At 47.1% G+C, this 17,500-nt stretch overlaps 1 protein-coding gene across 5 annotated transcripts in view; it reads right to left on the reverse strand.

Annotated features, from left to right (window-relative positions):
• The window catches only part of tecpr2 (tectonin beta-propeller repeat containing 2), a 40,679-nt gene that overhangs the window by 5,262 nt on the left and 17,917 nt on the right, over positions 1 to 17,500 (reverse strand). For 3 of the 5 annotated variants that reach the window (XM_035995979.1, XM_035995985.1, XM_035995988.1), the window contains exons 7-23: positions 17,087 to 17,240; positions 16,306 to 16,458; positions 16,008 to 16,140; positions 14,978 to 15,195; positions 14,200 to 14,374; positions 13,800 to 14,019; positions 13,302 to 13,530; positions 12,302 to 12,526; positions 12,119 to 12,186; positions 11,841 to 11,956; positions 7,126 to 7,299; positions 6,280 to 6,460; positions 5,740 to 5,881; positions 3,289 to 3,514; positions 3,095 to 3,184; positions 1,664 to 1,761; positions 221 to 356 (exon numbers count right to left, since the gene is read on the reverse strand). In XM_035995979.1, coding sequence (XP_035851872.1) covers positions 221 to 356; positions 1,664 to 1,761; positions 3,095 to 3,184; positions 3,289 to 3,514; positions 5,740 to 5,881; positions 6,280 to 6,460; positions 7,126 to 7,299; positions 11,841 to 11,956; positions 12,119 to 12,186; positions 12,302 to 12,526; positions 13,302 to 13,530; positions 13,800 to 14,019; positions 14,200 to 14,374; positions 14,978 to 15,195; positions 16,008 to 16,140; positions 16,306 to 16,458; positions 17,087 to 17,240 — 2,738 coding nt within the window. The remainder of the gene's footprint in view (positions 1 to 220; positions 357 to 1,663; positions 1,762 to 3,094; positions 3,185 to 3,288; positions 3,515 to 5,739; positions 5,882 to 6,279; positions 6,461 to 7,125; positions 7,300 to 11,840; positions 11,957 to 12,118; positions 12,187 to 12,301; positions 12,527 to 13,301; positions 13,531 to 13,799; positions 14,020 to 14,199; positions 14,375 to 14,977; positions 15,196 to 16,007; positions 16,141 to 16,305; positions 16,459 to 17,086; positions 17,241 to 17,500) is intronic. The other 2 variants (XM_035995982.1, XM_031318016.2) reach the window with 2 other exon arrangements.

Here is a 17,500-nt window from a genome sequence, read left to right on the forward strand (position 1 = left end):
ACAAAAATGTTGAAAAAAGCAACAAAAACACAAAGAAGTGACAAAAGTGCAGAAAAAAATTATTTGAAATTGCTTTTATTATTATGGAAAAATGTCACATTTTCTCGAGGGAGGACCCTAACCCTAAGTCTGCCACAAGCCGAGAGAAAACACTGGAAACACAAACCAGCAGGGCGTGGTTTGGCTCGGCCGTGTCCAGCTGTGTGAGTCAGGTACGTACCGAGCTGGCTGAGGTCCAGGGGGGTCCAGTGGAGTCCGAAGGGACAGGACGGAGACAGCGTCCGGATACTGACTCGGCCATGAGTATCTAAACCCCACAGAGCATCCCGACAGGCAGACAGCTGGGTCAGCTCCATCTGAGAATTACATTACAGTACATTACAGTACATGTCATTTAGCCAACGCTTTTATCCAAAGCGACTTACAATTGCTATATACAGTATCTCACAAAAGTCAGTTCACCCCTATGTTAAATTCCCTTAGAGACAGGCAGATTTCTATTTTGAAAGGCCAGTTATTTCATGGATCCAGGATACTATGCATCCTGATAAAGTTCCCTTGGTCCCCACATCATCACATACCCTTCACCATACCCCACATCATCACATACCCTTCACCATACCCCCACATCATCACATACCCTTCACCATACCCCCACATCATCACATACCCTTCACCATACCCCACATCATCACATACCCTTCACCATACCCCCACATCATCACATACCCTTCACCATACCCCACATCATCACATACCCTTCACCATACCCCACATCATCACATACCCTTCACCATACCCCCACATCATCACATACCCTTCACCATACCCCACATCATCACATACCCTTCACCATACCCCACATCATCACATACCCTTCACCATACCCCACATCATCACATACCCTTCACCATACCCCCACATCATCACATACCCTTCACCATACCTAGAGATTAACATGGTTTTATTTCAGTTAGCCTAATAGCTGGTTTGATTTGCATTGAGAGATGATTTTATGGAAAGTACCACATGCCAATCTCTAGGTATGGTGAAGGGTATGTGATGATGTGGGGGTATGGTGAAGGGTATGTGATGATGTGGGGGTATGGTGAAGGGTATGTGATGATGTGGGGGCCAAGGGAACTTTATCAGGATGCATAGTATCCTGGATCTATGAAATAACTGGCCTTTCAAAATAAAGGTCTGCCTGTCTCTAAGGGAATTTAACATAGGGGTGAACTGACTTTAGTTGCCAGGTTTAGACATTAATGTCTGTGTGTTGAGTTATTTTGAGGGGACAGCACATTTACTCTGTTATACAAGCTGGACACTTCATACTTTACATTGGAGCAAAGTGTAATTTCTTCAGTGTTTTCCCATTAAAAGGTATAATGAAATATTTACTAAAATGTGAGGGGTGTACTCACTTTTGTGAGATACTGTATGTCAGAGGTCACACCTCTGGAGCAACTAGGGGTTGAGTGCCTTGCTCAGGGACACATTGGTTGATGTATCTCAGTGGGAATCAAACCCAGATCTCCCACACCAAAGGCATGGGTCATATCTACTGCTCCATCACCATCCCACCACAGTAGAACCTATTTAAACACCATCAGAATAAACCGTCCAATCAGATGCAGAGACAGGTGACAGATGTACTTACCTCCACTGGTAGAGGGACGGAGGAGGGGCGGAGCTCTCCATCCTGATCCCAGACACAGAACAGATCCTTCCTGCTCTGAGCCAACCACAGGAACGTACCTGAGACACACACAGGTAACACACACACACACACACACACACACACACACACACAGGTAACACACACACACACACACACACACAGGTAACACACACACACACACACACACACAGGTAACACAGAGGTAAGAAATCTTTCGTTCCCTCTGTAATAACCACTGTCGACATTAAACAAAGCTGCTGTTTTCTGTTTTCATGTTTGTATGTTTGAGGAGAATTTCTGTCTGCTTTGGGACAGACAATGAAGCAAGCTAGCTTGTCTGTCTGCCTGTATGTCTGCCTGCCTGTCTGCCTGCCTGCCTGTCTGTCTGCCTGCCTGTCTGCCTGTCTGTCTGTCTGTCTGCCTGCCTACCTGTCTGCCTGTCTGTCTGCCTGTCTGCCTACAGGTAACAGATAATGTGTTTAGAGTGACATATGAAATATGAAAGCTGCGGCTTTAAGGCTGGATTATAAATAATGGATTCTCAGTTGAAATAGATCTTTGTCTGAGTGATCTGATATGGACGAATAAAATCCAGAAATGGATATTTTAATATCTGTCTTTTCACCATGGATGTGGAAGTAAAAAGTCCTTCAAACTAACTTTTTGGGGCTCAGTTCTTAATGTAAACATTGAGCTGGTGCATTATAAAGATATCTGAGGGTTGCTTCTGGCTTGGACGGTTTTCTGAGAATCTAGTTTATATCCAAGATAAACTGGTATTAAATCAAAGAGGATTTGGGGAATCATTGGCGATACCCAGCTCTATTTGCATTTGGATTGCATTTCATTATGCATGATAAGCAGACAGCGTTGGCTAGCATTGCTAGCTAGTTGAAAAGTTGTCTACTTCCACTTTAAAAACCGCCAACGTTACGTCTCTGCTGGCTGGAGTTTAGCTACATAACGTTAGCAATATATGGTGCAATCAGGACCAGCAGAGGGGAGTCAGGGAGGAGAGAGTTCTTTGACTAAAGAACAGCCCTCGCTAAAACTATTTAAATGGTTTGACCATGGAGATGAGAAATACGGTTAACTTGACCACAGGCGTTGCATGGGTGGTCAGTTTAGTGTCAGTGGTCAGTGGAACGTATAATTGTACAAATCCACAACATCCTCCTCTCTGGGTTTTCATTCTGAGAGGATTTTGTAGAAACACAACCCAGGCTTGCCTCTCTTCGGTTTGTGTGTCCAACTGAACAACAACTATCTGACATTTGGCTACCGTGTGGTAAAAGCTGAGCTGACAGTGGAGGGCAGCTTCTTTTAGGCCTCCAGGTGGGCGCTCCCATAGTGCCGTGTCTGAAGACTAGTTTCAGAGGTCTGAGGGTGTGTAGTGTTCAGGTGTGAGACCTTCTCTGTGCGGCACAGCTGAAGACGCGATGGAGGTCCACCTCGTAGCTGAGACGGTTCCTCTTGGAACGACGTTCTGCCAGAAAGTTCCTAAAAGAGCCCAAACACAAAGACCAACGGAGAGACTCAACACTCAGAGTCTGTTGTGCTGTTATTTTGGACTCTAATAGATCTTTGGGGGTCCATTGACTGACCGATGAGACTACCGCGGGCCAGGTGCAGCTGGTTCCGTCCCGAGGCGACCCAGACGCCGCTGCTGTTGGCGCTGACCAGGCTCGGCTGGCACTGTGAGTGCTGCGACAGGAAGGCCACCACGCGCTCCATCGGCGCCCTGGTTACCGTGGCAACGCTCTGCGTGGCCTGCAGCAGCGTCTGGAACAGACTGCCCTGATCGAAGACCACGTAGTCCGAAATACTGATCTGATGGACAGGACACATCAAGACATTCAGATCTTCATTTCAAGAGGTGAATTCAGAACAAATCAATTCAGATACATGGTTTACAAAGCCAAATATTTCAATATTAAGTTTCTAGTAGCTGACAAAAGTCATATTTTTGTGTCTCTTTCTTTGCTTCCATAGGAACACCTCTTAAATTAAGAAATCCAGCATGTTATTTCAGTCAATATTAGTGAACATGAGCGACCACACAAGTCTGGAGCTGCTCTATAGACTACCAATCTGTTGAGCTGAGCCGATAAGTAGTATAGTAAATAATAATAGATATGTAGTATAGTAAATAATAATAGATATGTAGTATAGTAAATAATAATAGATATGTAGTAGTAAATAATAATAGATATGTAGTATAGTAAATAATAATAGATATGTAGTATAGTAAATAATAATAGATATGTAGTAGTAAATAATAATAGATATGTAGTATAGTAAATAATAATAGATATGTAGTATAGTAAATAATAGATATGTAGTATAGTAAATAATAATAGATATGTAGTGTAGTAAATAATAATAGATATGTAGTAGTAAATAATAATAGATATGTAGTAGTAAATAATAATAGATATGTAGTAGTAAATAATAATAGATATGTAGTAGTTAATAATAATAGATATGTAGTATAGTAAATAATAATAGATATGTAGTAGTAAATAATAATAGATATGTAGTAGTAAATAATAATAGATATGTAGTATAGTAAATAATAATAGATATGTAGTATAGTAAATAATAATAGATATGTAGTAGTTAATAATAATAGATATGTAGTATAGTAAATAATAATAGATATGTAGTGTAGTAAATAATAATAGATATGTAGTATAGTAAATAATAATAGTCCATCAGTCAAGTAACCTACTCAGATTTCTGTCCATTAGTCATTTTTTATGCTTTTTTTTCATGGTGAATGACTGATTAAAGAAATCTGTGAGCACATCTCTGGTAGACAAACATCATTCTTTATGTTGTTTGATCCGTCCATTAAATCAACTAAAATCATATGAATGTTCTTGGACAGAGAGTTTCTTTAGTCGAGGACAGCCCTACATCTGGTTCTTATATTCCACATAACCGCCAACCAAGGCTCTGGACCAGGTTTCTGCCTGTAAAAAGGAAGTCTTTCCTCGCCACTGTTGCACCAAATGCTTGCTCGTGGGTCTTTTTGTTGGGTCTCACAAAACCCATGTCTGACGTTAGGTGTATTAGCTTAACTTACAGACATATAGGCTGTGTCTCAAACCGCCTACTTGCACACTTCAAGCACTTAGTTTTAAGTATATCGTGGAGATAACGCAAAAAGTCAGTGCACTGAAAGTACCCGGATGACCCCCTAAAAACAGTCAGAAAGTTCAGTGTGGAACGATGGACACTACTCGCACTAAACGGGCGCCGTCTGGACTACAAAGTGGAAAGGGGAGGGACCAGGGACGTCGACCGGCAGCTGATTGGACGAATGAGTCACGTGGCTTTGGCTTCTCCTGGATTTCACAACCGAGCATCATGGCGGCTCATTCAGAATACGATCTCATATTGTCCTAAAATAGTCCACCGAAACGTGTTTCTGAAAAAATTTTAAGCGAGAAATAGGCCGTGCAGTTGCTGAATCTGTCTTCATTTCAGATCAACAAAGGTCAGTTTAAAAGATTTTGGTCAGATTTTGAGAGGTGGCGAGCTGAGCTGACCGCACGTCATTTCCGGTAAGTGTTTTAACGTAAGTGTTCCTTTTGGGACAATACTAACCATTGAAAGTGGCACTACAGCAGTAAGTGGTCAGTGACCATTAGCAGTGTACTGACGGAAGTAGGCGGTTTGAGACACAGCCATAGCCTAGTTAGCCTAAAACTGACATTTGTATATTTGACTTGGTGACTAAATGCTTGCTGCACATGTAGCGTTGGACATAACGTTAGCTCTCTGCTGATTCCTCACGTCTGTTTCCACTTTGGTCTTCATAAAAGCTCAGTTTTTCGAGTCGGCAGCTTATAAAAACTTAAGATCTGGGTTATTTAAATTGTTGTCAGCAGCTTTTAGCCATGTGTCTGTTTTTTGCTAGCAGACAGAGTTAACAAGGAGAAACCTTCACACAACACAAGTCAACGGAGAGAGGAGAGATGTTTTCCCCTCCAGTGGGCGTGGCTTTGTCTCTAGAACATCCTGTAAGCTGAGATGAGACAGGAAGTTACCTGCCACCAGTGGTCGTCGTCCCCCTGCGGTCTAGACGGACAGACGCCGGTTCTGAACCAGAGGCTGCCGCTGGCGTCCAGTGCCCAGCCAGTTCCTCCTTCTGCCAGGCCAACACACATCAAGTCCAGACCCTGAGCCTCGCTGGGACGCATGCACGCACGCACGCACACACGCACAGACGCACACACACACACACACACACACACACACACACACAGACACACACACACAGACACACACACACAGACACACGCACACAGACACAGACACACACACACACACAGACACACGCACACAGACACACACACACACACACGCAGACACGCACACAGACACACAAAGAGACAGACAGACACACACACACACACACACACATTTTAAAATCCTTTTCGAGGCGTTTTTTCAACGTTCTTGTCATTCTCTCTCTGCAGTATTAGAGAATAATTCCAGTAGTATTGCAGTAGTATTTACCTGACAGTGTCATACTTCCAGCCCTCTCTCTCTCTGCAGTATTAGAGTAGTATTGCAGTAGTATTTACCTGACAGTGTCGTACTTCCAGCCCTCTCCCTCTCTGCAGAAGCTGTTGAGTCCCTCTCGGTAGAACAAAGCCTTGTGTTCGCTCAGAGCCCAGACCACGCCTCCGCTGACACACACCTGGCTGAAGACGCATGGAGAGTCCACTTTCACCGAGCGAGCGCAGGGACGCTCCACACTCAGCCCTGACCAATCAGAAGAGACAACAAGCCTTTATTATCATATTACCATGATATTACCGTGATATTACCATGATATTATCATGATATTACCATATTACCATGATATTACCATGATATTATCATGATATTACCATGAATACTAATCCATGAGATGCTCAGACCTGAAGAACACATTCAGAAGACACGACAAGTCTTTGTCATTATATTACCATGAATAATGCTCCTATATATATATATATATATATATGTGTGTGTGTGTGTGTGTGTGTGTGTGTGTGTGTGTGTGTGTGTGTGTGTGTGTGTGTGTGTGTGTACCTGGCAGGTAGAGGGTGAGGTAGTGTAGGGTTTAGGGGGGTAGTAGTGTACCTGTCTACAGGTAGAGGGTGGGGTAGTGTAAGGTTTAGGGGGTAGTAGTAGTAGTAGTGTACCTATCTGCAGGTAGAGGGTGAGGTAGTGTAGGGTTTAGGGGGTAGTAGTAGTAGGGTTTAGAGGGTAGTGTAGGGTTTAGGGGGGTAGTAGTAGGGTTTAGGGGGGTAGTGTAGGGTTTAGGGGGGTAGTAGTAGGGTTTAGGGGGTAGTAGTAGTAGTGTACCTGTCTGCAGGTAGAGGGTGAGGTAGTGTAGGGTTTAGGGGGTAGTAGTAGGGTTTAGGGGGGTAGTAGTAGTGTACCTGTCTGCAGGTAGAGGTCTCCGTTGGTTCGGATGATCCAGGCCGAGTCGTCGCTCAGAGCCACGAAGGCCGTCTGCTCCACAGCTTTGTACCAATGCCGTTTCCCCTTCCCCGAAACTTTAGCACACGCAAATGCCGTCATGCTCTTCTGCTCCACCTTCCACAGCAGATAACCTGACAGAAGAGCCACAGTTAGCATCCAGCTACTGCTAACACCGTCCACAGCAGATAACCTGACAGAAGAGCCACAGTTAGCATCCAGCTACTGCTAACACCGTCCACAGCAGATAACCTGACAGAAGAGCCACAGTTAGCATTCAGCTAATGCTAACACCTTCCACATAGATAACCTGACGGAGGAGGTACAGTTAGCATCCAGCTAATGCTAACACTGCTCTTACATGAGATGAACCCGGGTTGCGTCTAACATCACATACTCTGCACTACAGACTCAACATGTAAACAATCGTTCAACATACTTCTGTGTAAATAAACAGTAGTTTGGATCTTTTCGGACACAGTAAGCTGTAATTGTCAACGTCACTTCCTGAGAGCCTCCTTTGCCGGTTGGAGACTTGTAACCATGGTAACCCCCTGCTGACCTCCGCTCTAGCGGCATCGCCAGATACGGCTTAAATTACTGAAAAAGGTAAACAACTAGCCCAACAGTTGTTTAAATATGTAGAAATGTAAATAAAAGCGTTATGGACGTTACAGAGCTGCTTGGTTCCATTTTGTTTCTACTGACCGCCAGAGGCGGTGCTTTCAGCACCTGGATATCCATCGCACGCATGTGCAGGTCGAGTGTTTGTATCAACAAAGTCACCTGTGACCTGGGTGACGTATGCCCTGTGCCCTGGCACAAAGGGCAGGCCCACCCAGGAAGTGGCCTCTTGCATCTTCTGGGGTGGTGATGGTGCAGTGGATATAACAAATGCCTTTGGTGTGGGAGACCCGGGTTCGATTCCCACTGTGATACATCAACCAATGTGTCCCTGAGCAAGACACTTAACCCCTAGTTGCTCCAGAGGTGTGCGACCTCTGACATATATAGCAATTGTAAGTCGCTTTGGATAAAAGCGTCAGCTAAATGACGTGTAATGTAATGTAATCTTCTTGTGTTGGTAAGCAGGTTTTCGAGTTTCAAACAGATTTTGGCGTCGCTGGAAGTCTTGTTACCCAAACGGGTTGGAGCTGTGACTTTACGCCCTCCAAAAGACTGCGACTAGCTGCCTTACAACGATTGTGCTCGTTACATAAGGTAAGACCGATTTTGGAAAAGAGTTAACGTTGTGTTATGGCCACGCCGCATGGCCGACTTGTAGTCAGCTGTGTCGGTGTTCACGCCGTTCCTGAAAAGGGCGAAGATAAGGCAGAGATTCCCTCCTGCAAACTTTTCTTGTAACAGAACGCAGTAGTGGTCTCGCTTTGAATGCGTTCGTTCAAATTCTCCCAGTCAGTCATCGGAGATTTTTTTCAGTTGTTGGGTACACGCTCATAAGTTAATGGCGCGGTGAGTATCGTTTACTAGTTATTGTTATTATTGTAGTTGTTAACGCTGTTGGGCTGCAGGCCATTTAGGCTCAGCTTTTGTTTCTTTGTTAAGACGCTATAGCGTGAGATAAAGTTGGCATTGGCGGCGCGTGCTCGTGAGCGAAGCCGCCCCGTAATTGAGTTGATTAAGAAGCGCCCTTTTGCTGCTGCTCTGGTTTAATAGATCTTCCTTTGTTTGACAATCGTGGTGCATGAGTGTGCTCGCTCGGACACCTCACGATCGCTCCGCTGGGACTGGGAAATGTGAAAATCCTAGTACAGGCAAACGTAAAAAGGTTGCCCTGTCACAAAAGGTGGCCAGTTTGACGTCTGAATTTGCACAGATTAAGGCTCTCCTTCAGAAATTACAGCCATCAGGTGCAGGGGCAGGTAGTGGTCTCGCTACAGCCCAACGACGGTCACCACCACCTCCGATATTATCACCGGCATTCGGAAGCCAGGAGGACAATGTCCTCTCCACTAGGGCTTCGGAGAGCTTAACTCTTGACCAAGAGGAGTATGTAGAGGAGGTGGGTGATGATGGGGCAGGCCTGGACTTCAGCTGCTCGCGTCCTGGCTCTCAGGAAACAAGCCACAGTGAAAGAGGAGGCTCAGAGAGCAGCCAGACATCAGTCAGGCCCATTTTAAAAGGTGGCACTAGCGCGTCTTGTGTTAGATAAGGCACCGGTTGTAGTAACTCCTCAGAGTGCATTTTTTAAGACGCCTCCTCAGTCAACAGCTCCCTGTGTCCCTCCATCAGCTCCATACATTGAGGAGCTCCACAGGTGCTAGGCAGACCCCAGACGTCTCGCTCACCTTCCGAGTGACTGTAGGGCATTGGCGAACATGGAGGATGCGTCCAGCTACAGTCTAGGCAATATGAGCCGGACTCTTCACCAGCCAGCAGCTCAGATGCTGGGAAGCGTTAACATCAGACCCCTGGGTTGTGACGACCCTGTCCCAGGGTTACACCATACAATTCCGACGCCGACCGGCAGGATTCCGTGTGGTTAAAATGACCATGGTCAAGGATCCGACCAAGGCCCTGGCCCTACGCCAGGAGATCTGAGCTCTCCTGGAGAAGGAAGCCATCAAGACGTTAAAGACGCATACACAGAACGGTGGCTTCTATCCCACATACTTCATCATACCAAAGAAAGATGGGGGCCTCCGCCCCATACTGGACTTGAGGCCTCTCAACGACCATCTCAAGGTACTAAGGTTTCGCATGTTGCGCACTATAGAGGTCTTACAAAGCATTCGACAGAACGACTGGTTCACCCATCGATCTGAAGGATGCGTATTTTCATGTCCCCATTGCACCTCACCACAGGCAGTTTCTTCGTTTCGCGTTCAAGGGAAGAGCATATCAGTTCCGTGTACTCCCATTTGGGATTTCGCTGGCACCCAGGATTTTCACCCGGTGTGTAGCAGCGGCGCTAGCTCCACTCCAAGCCCAGGGAATGCGTATTTTCCCTTACCAGGACGACTGGCTCGTATGCTCCCAGTCGGAGGCAGACGCCCTCAGAGATTCTGCATTGCTGATATCCCATATTACCAGGTTAGGGCTGACTGTAAATTACAAAAAGAGTTCCCTGGTCCCCAGTCAGCAGATAGGATTCCTCGGTATCCAGCTGGACTCCCAGGCAATGAGGGCTGTTCCCTCTCAGCGACGGGCCAGCAGTATCTGCCAGGAAGTCAGGCACTTCAGGGGAGGCAGAGCTCTGACTCTCAGAACATTTCAGAGACTGCTGGGGATGCTCGCAGCAGTCTCATCTGTGGTCCCACTGGGCCTCCTGTCATTGAGACCCCTCCAAATCTGGGTGAACAGCCTTGGTTTACATCCCACTCACCACAGACACAAGCTGGTCAGGGTCACTGCCAGCTGTCTCAGACATTTACAACCCTGGAGGATGGAAACATATCTCGTTCAGGGTGTCCCCTTAGGGTCTATACCTTCCCGCAGAGAAGTAGTGACTACAGACGCTTCCCTAGAAGGGTGGGGTGCTGTATGGCAATGTCGGACAGTCAGAGGCCAATGGAATCTTTGGCAGCTGGGACAACACATAAATGTGTTGGAACTACATGCGGTTCTGCTTGCCCTACAGTATTTCCTCCCAGTGCTGGTAGGGAGGCATGTACTTGTCAGAACAGACAATATGTCGGTAGTCTACCACATCAACCATCAGGGGAGCACCAAAGCCATGCAGTCCGTGGGATTGATTCGGCAGCTTTTGCAGTGGGCTTACCCTCGCCTGCTGTGCCTGAGGGCAATGTACTTACCAGGCACCCAGAACGGAGCTGCAGATCTCCTGTCCCGCCGTCCGGGAGAATGGAGACTTCACCCAGAGGTTGGACAAGTCATCTGGCACAGGTACGGTGAGGCGGAAGTGGATCTTTTTGCCTCTCAGGCAACGACACACTGTCCCCTCTGGTTTTCTTTCGGGGAACCAAGTGCCCTAGGTCAAGATGCTCTGGCACACGCATGGCCCATGCAACTGCTATACGCTTTCCCGCCTCTGCCTTTAATATTGCCAACCCCGGACAGAGTGTCTGCAGCGGGACACAAGATACTGCTAATAGCCCCCAGATGGCCAGGAAGAGTATGGTTTCCAGTGTTACACCAACTTCTACAGGGAGAGCCTTGGTGCCTTCCGGTGAGAATGGACCTCCTCTCACAGTTGGGAGAATCTGGCACCTGAACCCATCTCGGCTGAAACTTTGAGTCTGCCCTCTGACGGGCCAGAGCCATTGCTAGGGCTCTGTGAGCCAGCAGTGGTGAAATATATCCAGGTGGTGAAAGCACCGCCTCTGGCGTTCATCCGAAACTCATAGAACTGCGATTACATACGTAACCATCATTTCTGTTTGTCTGTTATGAACGTTGTCATTACTACTGCATTGCATTGTGGGATACTGATGCTGGCGTAGTGTCCTGTTTTGCATACTGTAATATTTTACCAGATATAGTATGCACATACTATTGGTAATACTAAGGTTTTAGACATACTAAACATCTCACAGACTGTTTTAGCTTCTAGATAACATGTTAGTGGGGGATTACGCAGCCCCGGTCTTTGAACTGGAAGCTGAGCTCAGTTTGAAATAAAGTAAAACATGTTTAGAAACCTGAACAGAAGCTGTCACTGTGACGTTATTACAGGTGATGTTCAGCAGCTCACCTGAGGGGGACAGGGCCACCTGGTGGACGTTGTCTTCAAAGCGCTGCCAGTTGAGTCCTGTTTCAGGCAGAGCGCTACAGAACAGTCCTCCTTTAAAGTCTAGACACCACACATGTCTGAAACACACAAAACCTGCTGGTTCAACACCTGACCGTCTCTCTGGGTTACAGTTTAATCACCCCCATCAGTTCAGCTTGTTCAAATTGTTGAGCTACTCTCCAACCTTTCGTGGCAACAGCAAAGTTCCCATTTGGGAAACCCGACTTTAAAGCACCCACCTGTCGGTCACCTGTAGGCTCAGTATTCCACATCCTGGTCCTGAGAATCCCATCCAGCTTTCTGACAGCTACACAGAAACAGCAACATTAATACCTGCTGACAGACTCACCTGCTCAGGTGTGTGCGTGTGTGTGTGTGTGTGTGTGTGTGTGTGTGTGTGTGTGTGTGTGTGTGTATCTCACCTGGTCAGGTGTGTGTTTCCCCTGAACATCCTGGTCCGTCTGTGTGTCTGGCGTGTGATTGGACGGAGAGTGGAGGCGTTCCCCGGCGCTGCCAGCAGGGGGTAGAGTGTGAGCGTAGATGTCTCCGTCCTCATCACTGGATTCGCTCTGTTTCCTGTCCAGACCGGACACAACAGAGGGAAACATCTGGTCCACCAGCCCAGCAGGGGGCAGTAGATCACCGCTCTGTGCACGCAAACACACACACACACACACACACACACACACACACACACACACACACACACACACACACACACAGACACAATGTTTTAGCACATTAATAAGTGCATTCAACAAAAACTTTCCAATTATTGAAATTAAAAAACAGAAAAATGTATTCATTTTTGGTTCAGACAGCTAAAGTACCGACATCCATCACAGCCCTGAACTCCATTCAGAAAACAAGCATTTAAAAAATAGTTTGCTTGTCGGCATGATGTTGTTATTTCGGATTACTTGTCATTTGTTTATTAAAATTATAAAACCGCTAAATCTGAACCTCAAGAAGCGCTGGAAGTCATGCAGACGTAACGTGTCCTAACCGAGCCGTTTGCTCGTCCAGATGAGGTCATTAATGCCGACATGAAGCTGTTTGATTCCCAGACATGTCTGAACGAAGCAGCAACAGCGGTTATATCGGCCATAATGATGACAGAAAGAATCGTTGTTGGAGCCTACAGATCTACACCGGTGGGGAACGCAACCAAACACACGGATGGTGCAACGCCAATATTCACTTTGCAGTGTGAACAAACGTTACTCAGTTTCTACTGGAACTGTCCTCAGAACCATCACACACTGACCAGAGGTCCAAACACAAACTGTAACTGTCCTCAGAACCATCACACACTGACCAGAGGTCCAAACACAAACACCCACATTTTTTGTTGCTTTCTTCAATGTTTTTGTCGCTGTTTTTGTTGTGATAAGTTGATATTCATGTGTGCAGGATCATCACCTCCTCCTCTGGTCCAATCAGAGGGCTCAGGAACTCCTCCTGCTGCTCCATTGGCTGCTCCATCGGCTCCTCTGCGTTGTGCAGGTAGGAGAAGCTGCACTCAAGCAGCAGATCCACATCTGGAGTCGGGGGGACGGCCTCCGCCTCTGCCCCAGAACCAGAGGCTGAGCCTGGGTCACGCTGGGTCTGCAGAACCTGGAGGGGCAGTGAGCCTGGTGGGGGGAGGGGGCTGGGACAGACAGACAGGCAGACAGACAGACAGACAGGCAGAGAGAGAGAGACAGGCAGACAGACAGTTCAGTAGGTTAAGTAGGAACAGGAAACGTCAGAAGTGCAGAATCAAATTTGTATTAGTCACGATTCATCTCGTAGTTGGTTCTGGGCTCAAATCTCTTTATCAGCATTTACTGAAACGTCAGAGATACTGAACATGGAAAACCCTTCCAGAACCAGAACCCTAACCCTAACCAGAGCCGTGTCTGTTGTTCTGTTACTGACCCAGACTCCACCTCCTCTTCCCTCGCTGAGCCCTGGGAGTTCTGGTCCTGGGTCTGTTCTGCAGAGTTCTGGTCCTGGGTCTGTTCTGCAGAGTTCTGGAGGTCCTGACTGACGAGGGACCCTCTGTCACTCAGAGGAGTTCCTCCGTCACTGCAGCTGCCGTCCTGGACTACAAACATGGAGTCAGAGCAGCTGCTCTCAGAGAGACGACTGGTGCTGTCTGAGGGAGAGACACAGAGACATTCAGTCTGTCTCTCTAACCTGTCTGTCTCTCTAACCTGTCTGTCTGTCTCTCTAACCCGTCTGTCTCTCTAACCTGTCTGTCTCTCTAACCTGTCTGTCTCTCTCTCTCTAACCTGTCTGTCTCTAACCTGTCGCTCTCTAACCTGTCTGTGTGTACCTTGTCTCCTCCTCCTCTTCTTCACTCTGATGGCCTTCACCACCAGCTGCTGTGTCTCCTCCCCCTGACTCAGGGGGGCGCTGTAGCGTCTTAGCTCGCAGGAAGTCGCGTTGCTATGGAGACTGTCCCAGGAAGTGACAGAGCTGCTGCGGCTGCGAGACGACTGCTCCATCACCTGACCACACACACACACACGCACACACACACACACACACACACACACACACACACACACAGACACAGACGCGCACACACACACACACACACACACACACACACGAACACACACACACACACAAGATGTAAGATGTGGATCAGAGTTTCCTAAAGACCAAGATGACGTCCTCTAATAGTTGACAACTAATCCATTAATCTCTGCAGGTCTACTTTGAACCAGTTTAAACTAGTTCAAACCAGTTTGAACCAGAGAATTTTTTGAATAATGTAGGGTTGTATATATATGTATGTATATATGTATTATATATATAATTTATTAATCATAGTATGTTGTAATAAATTAACCACCTGAGGTCTTGGGGCATTTTCTCGTTTTTGCAGATGTTTTTACGTTTACTTTTAAGAGTATTTGCATTAAAGTAATCCCGTGTGTTTCATATCTAAATGTTCAGAACTAACTCAGCTTTCACCAGACCAGACCAGACCAGACCAGACTGAGACCAGACTGAGACCAGACCAGACCAGACTGAGACCAGACCAGACCAGACCAGACTGAGACCAGACCAGACCAGACCAGACCAGACCAGACCAGACCAGTTACCTCCAGCTGCTCCTCGGCCTCCTCCACTCCTTCCTCCTCCGTCTCTTTCTCTCCATCCTCGCTCCGCCTCTCCCACCGCCCCCCCCCCTCCTCCCGGCCCCCTCCCTCCACGATGATAGCCATGGTTCTGATTGGCTGAGCCGTTTCCACTGATCCGGTTGGTGGAAGGACAGTGGGCGTGGCCAGCGGCGAGGACAGACGGACGGAGAACTCCGACACTGAAGGACAGAGAAAGACAAACCGATAATAGACAAAACCCCAAAACTAAATCTGATAATTTGTGATATATCACAGCCAGTTTAGTAGTTATAGAGAGGTGAAGCTCCTCCTCTTCCTGTGTCCACCATGGGACTTTATTTCAGTAAAGATCTGTCCGTAGTGAACGTGGACAGCTGGAGAGGTGATTGGGAGACCTTCCCGATCTGAACCGAGCGGTCGTTGGTTGTTAGACTGAAAGCTCTGGGATGAAAGCTCTAGGATGAAAGCTCGGGGATGAAAGCTCGGGGATGAAAGCTCGGGGATGAAAGCTCGGGGATGAAAGCTCGGGGATGAAAGCTCGGGGATGAAAGCTCTGGTGTGGATGGGCTGTCTTGGATGACACGCCTCTTCAACATGGCGTGGAGGTCAGGGACGGATCCAAAGAGTGGCAGACCAGGGTGGTGGATCCCCTGTTCAAAAAGGGGTACCCAGTCCCTCCAGAAAGGGTTTTTCTGGAGGGACTGGGTACCACACTTCTCAGCCTCCCTGGGAAGGTCCACTCCAAGGTACCGGAAAGGAGGTTTTGGCTGATAGTCGAACCTCCGATTGCAGAGCAACGATGCGGATTCTGTCTTGGCTGTTGAAGAACCAGCTCTCGTGGAGCGGCTGGGATGAGGGTCAGCACCTCTAAATCTGAGGCCATGGTTCTCAGCAGGAAACTGAAGGAGTGCAGCGGGGCGGTAGGCAAGGCTCTCGATCATCTATTGGTCAGTCAGACACAGGAAGGGGCGGGACTTCTTCCCTCTATGTGGACAGCGTATTCAGTACTCACAGTTGGGGGCTAGTCCCTCGGGGCTGTTGGAGAGACGGATGATGTCTCGGTCTCCTTTCAGGATGAATATCTCGTTGTCACAACACGACACTGACACGATGTCTCCGCTGCTTTCCAACGCTCCGATGAGCACCTGAACACATCACACACATTGAACACAACACGGATTCACAAAAAACAACAGGACTTACACACCTTAAACATATAGAGGTTAGTGTCAGGGTTAACCCTAAAACGCTTTTTAATCTGTTGTATGTGCTTTATATCTAAAGCAAAGTACACTAAGTATTTGTAGTACCTGGTTGAGAGAGTCCAGGACGTAGACGCTGTACTCGTTCCAGCTGAGGATCCAGCCGTCTCGGAGGAAACAGCTGAGCAGACCCAGCTGTCTGTCTGCGGGACGGTACGCTCCGATCGGACCGGGACGGGGGAACAACTCAAACTCAGGAATCTGACTCACAAACATACATGTAGAGAAAATGTCACACTGGAGAAGAACTGATGAACGGAAACAGCGAAATGTCTTCAGGAGCAGACAGTTTGTTTAGTGCAAAAACCACATTAGCAACAACGTTAGCAACAACGTTAGCAGTAACGTTAGCAGTAACATTAGCAACAACGTTAGCAGTAACGTTAGCAGTAACATTAGCAACAACGTTAGCAGTAACATTAGCAACAACGTTAGCAGTAACATTAGCAACAACGTTAGCAGTAACATTAGCAACAACGTTAGCAGTAACGTTAGCAGTAACGTTAGCAGTAACATTAGCAACAACGTTAGCAGTAACATTAGCAACAACGTTAGCAGTAACGTTAGCAGTAACATTGTGTTAGTGACCCTGTGTACCTGTGTGTACCTGTGTGTGTGTGTACCAGTGTGTACCAGTGTGTACCTGTGTGTGTGTACCAGTGTGTGCCTGTGTGTGTGTACCAGTGTGTACCTGTGTGTACCAGTGTGTACCTGTGTACCTGTGTGTACCAGTGTGTACCAGTGTGTACCAGTGTGTACCAGCGTGTACCTGTGTGTACCAGTGTGTACCTGTGTGTACCTGTGTGTACCTGTGTGTACCAGTGTGTACCTGTGCGTTGAAGAGCGGTCTGAGCAGCCGCGTGTCCTCCACCTGTCCTCTGATGTCAGACCTCCAGAGTCTGAGTCCGGGTCGAGCAGCAAACACCTGGAGGTCGCTCTGTTTACAAAGAGCCGGCAGGAAGCAGGCGCCGAACCGCCCGCTGCTGAACGCAACACAACCACATAAAAACTGTAAACGTGTAAAACTACCTTCAATATGTAATATATTTAAATAAAATGTGCAAAACTTGTATTTAAAGTTTACTGACTAAACTGCTTTCAGAAAGAATATGTTAGATCATTTCCTCTCTAACTGGGAGGTTTTGGGACTGATTGGTGGGATTGCTGTGGATGAAGTAACCATGGAGATCCACTGGTAAGAGCCAATGAGGTTTAAGCATGTATCAGCTCATTTAAATATCTC

This window comes from Sander lucioperca, chromosome 2 (genome assembly GCF_008315115.2).
Source record: "Sander lucioperca isolate FBNREF2018 chromosome 2, SLUC_FBN_1.2, whole genome shotgun sequence".
Classification (NCBI taxonomy): Eukaryota; Metazoa; Chordata; class Actinopteri; order Perciformes; family Percidae; genus Sander; species Sander lucioperca.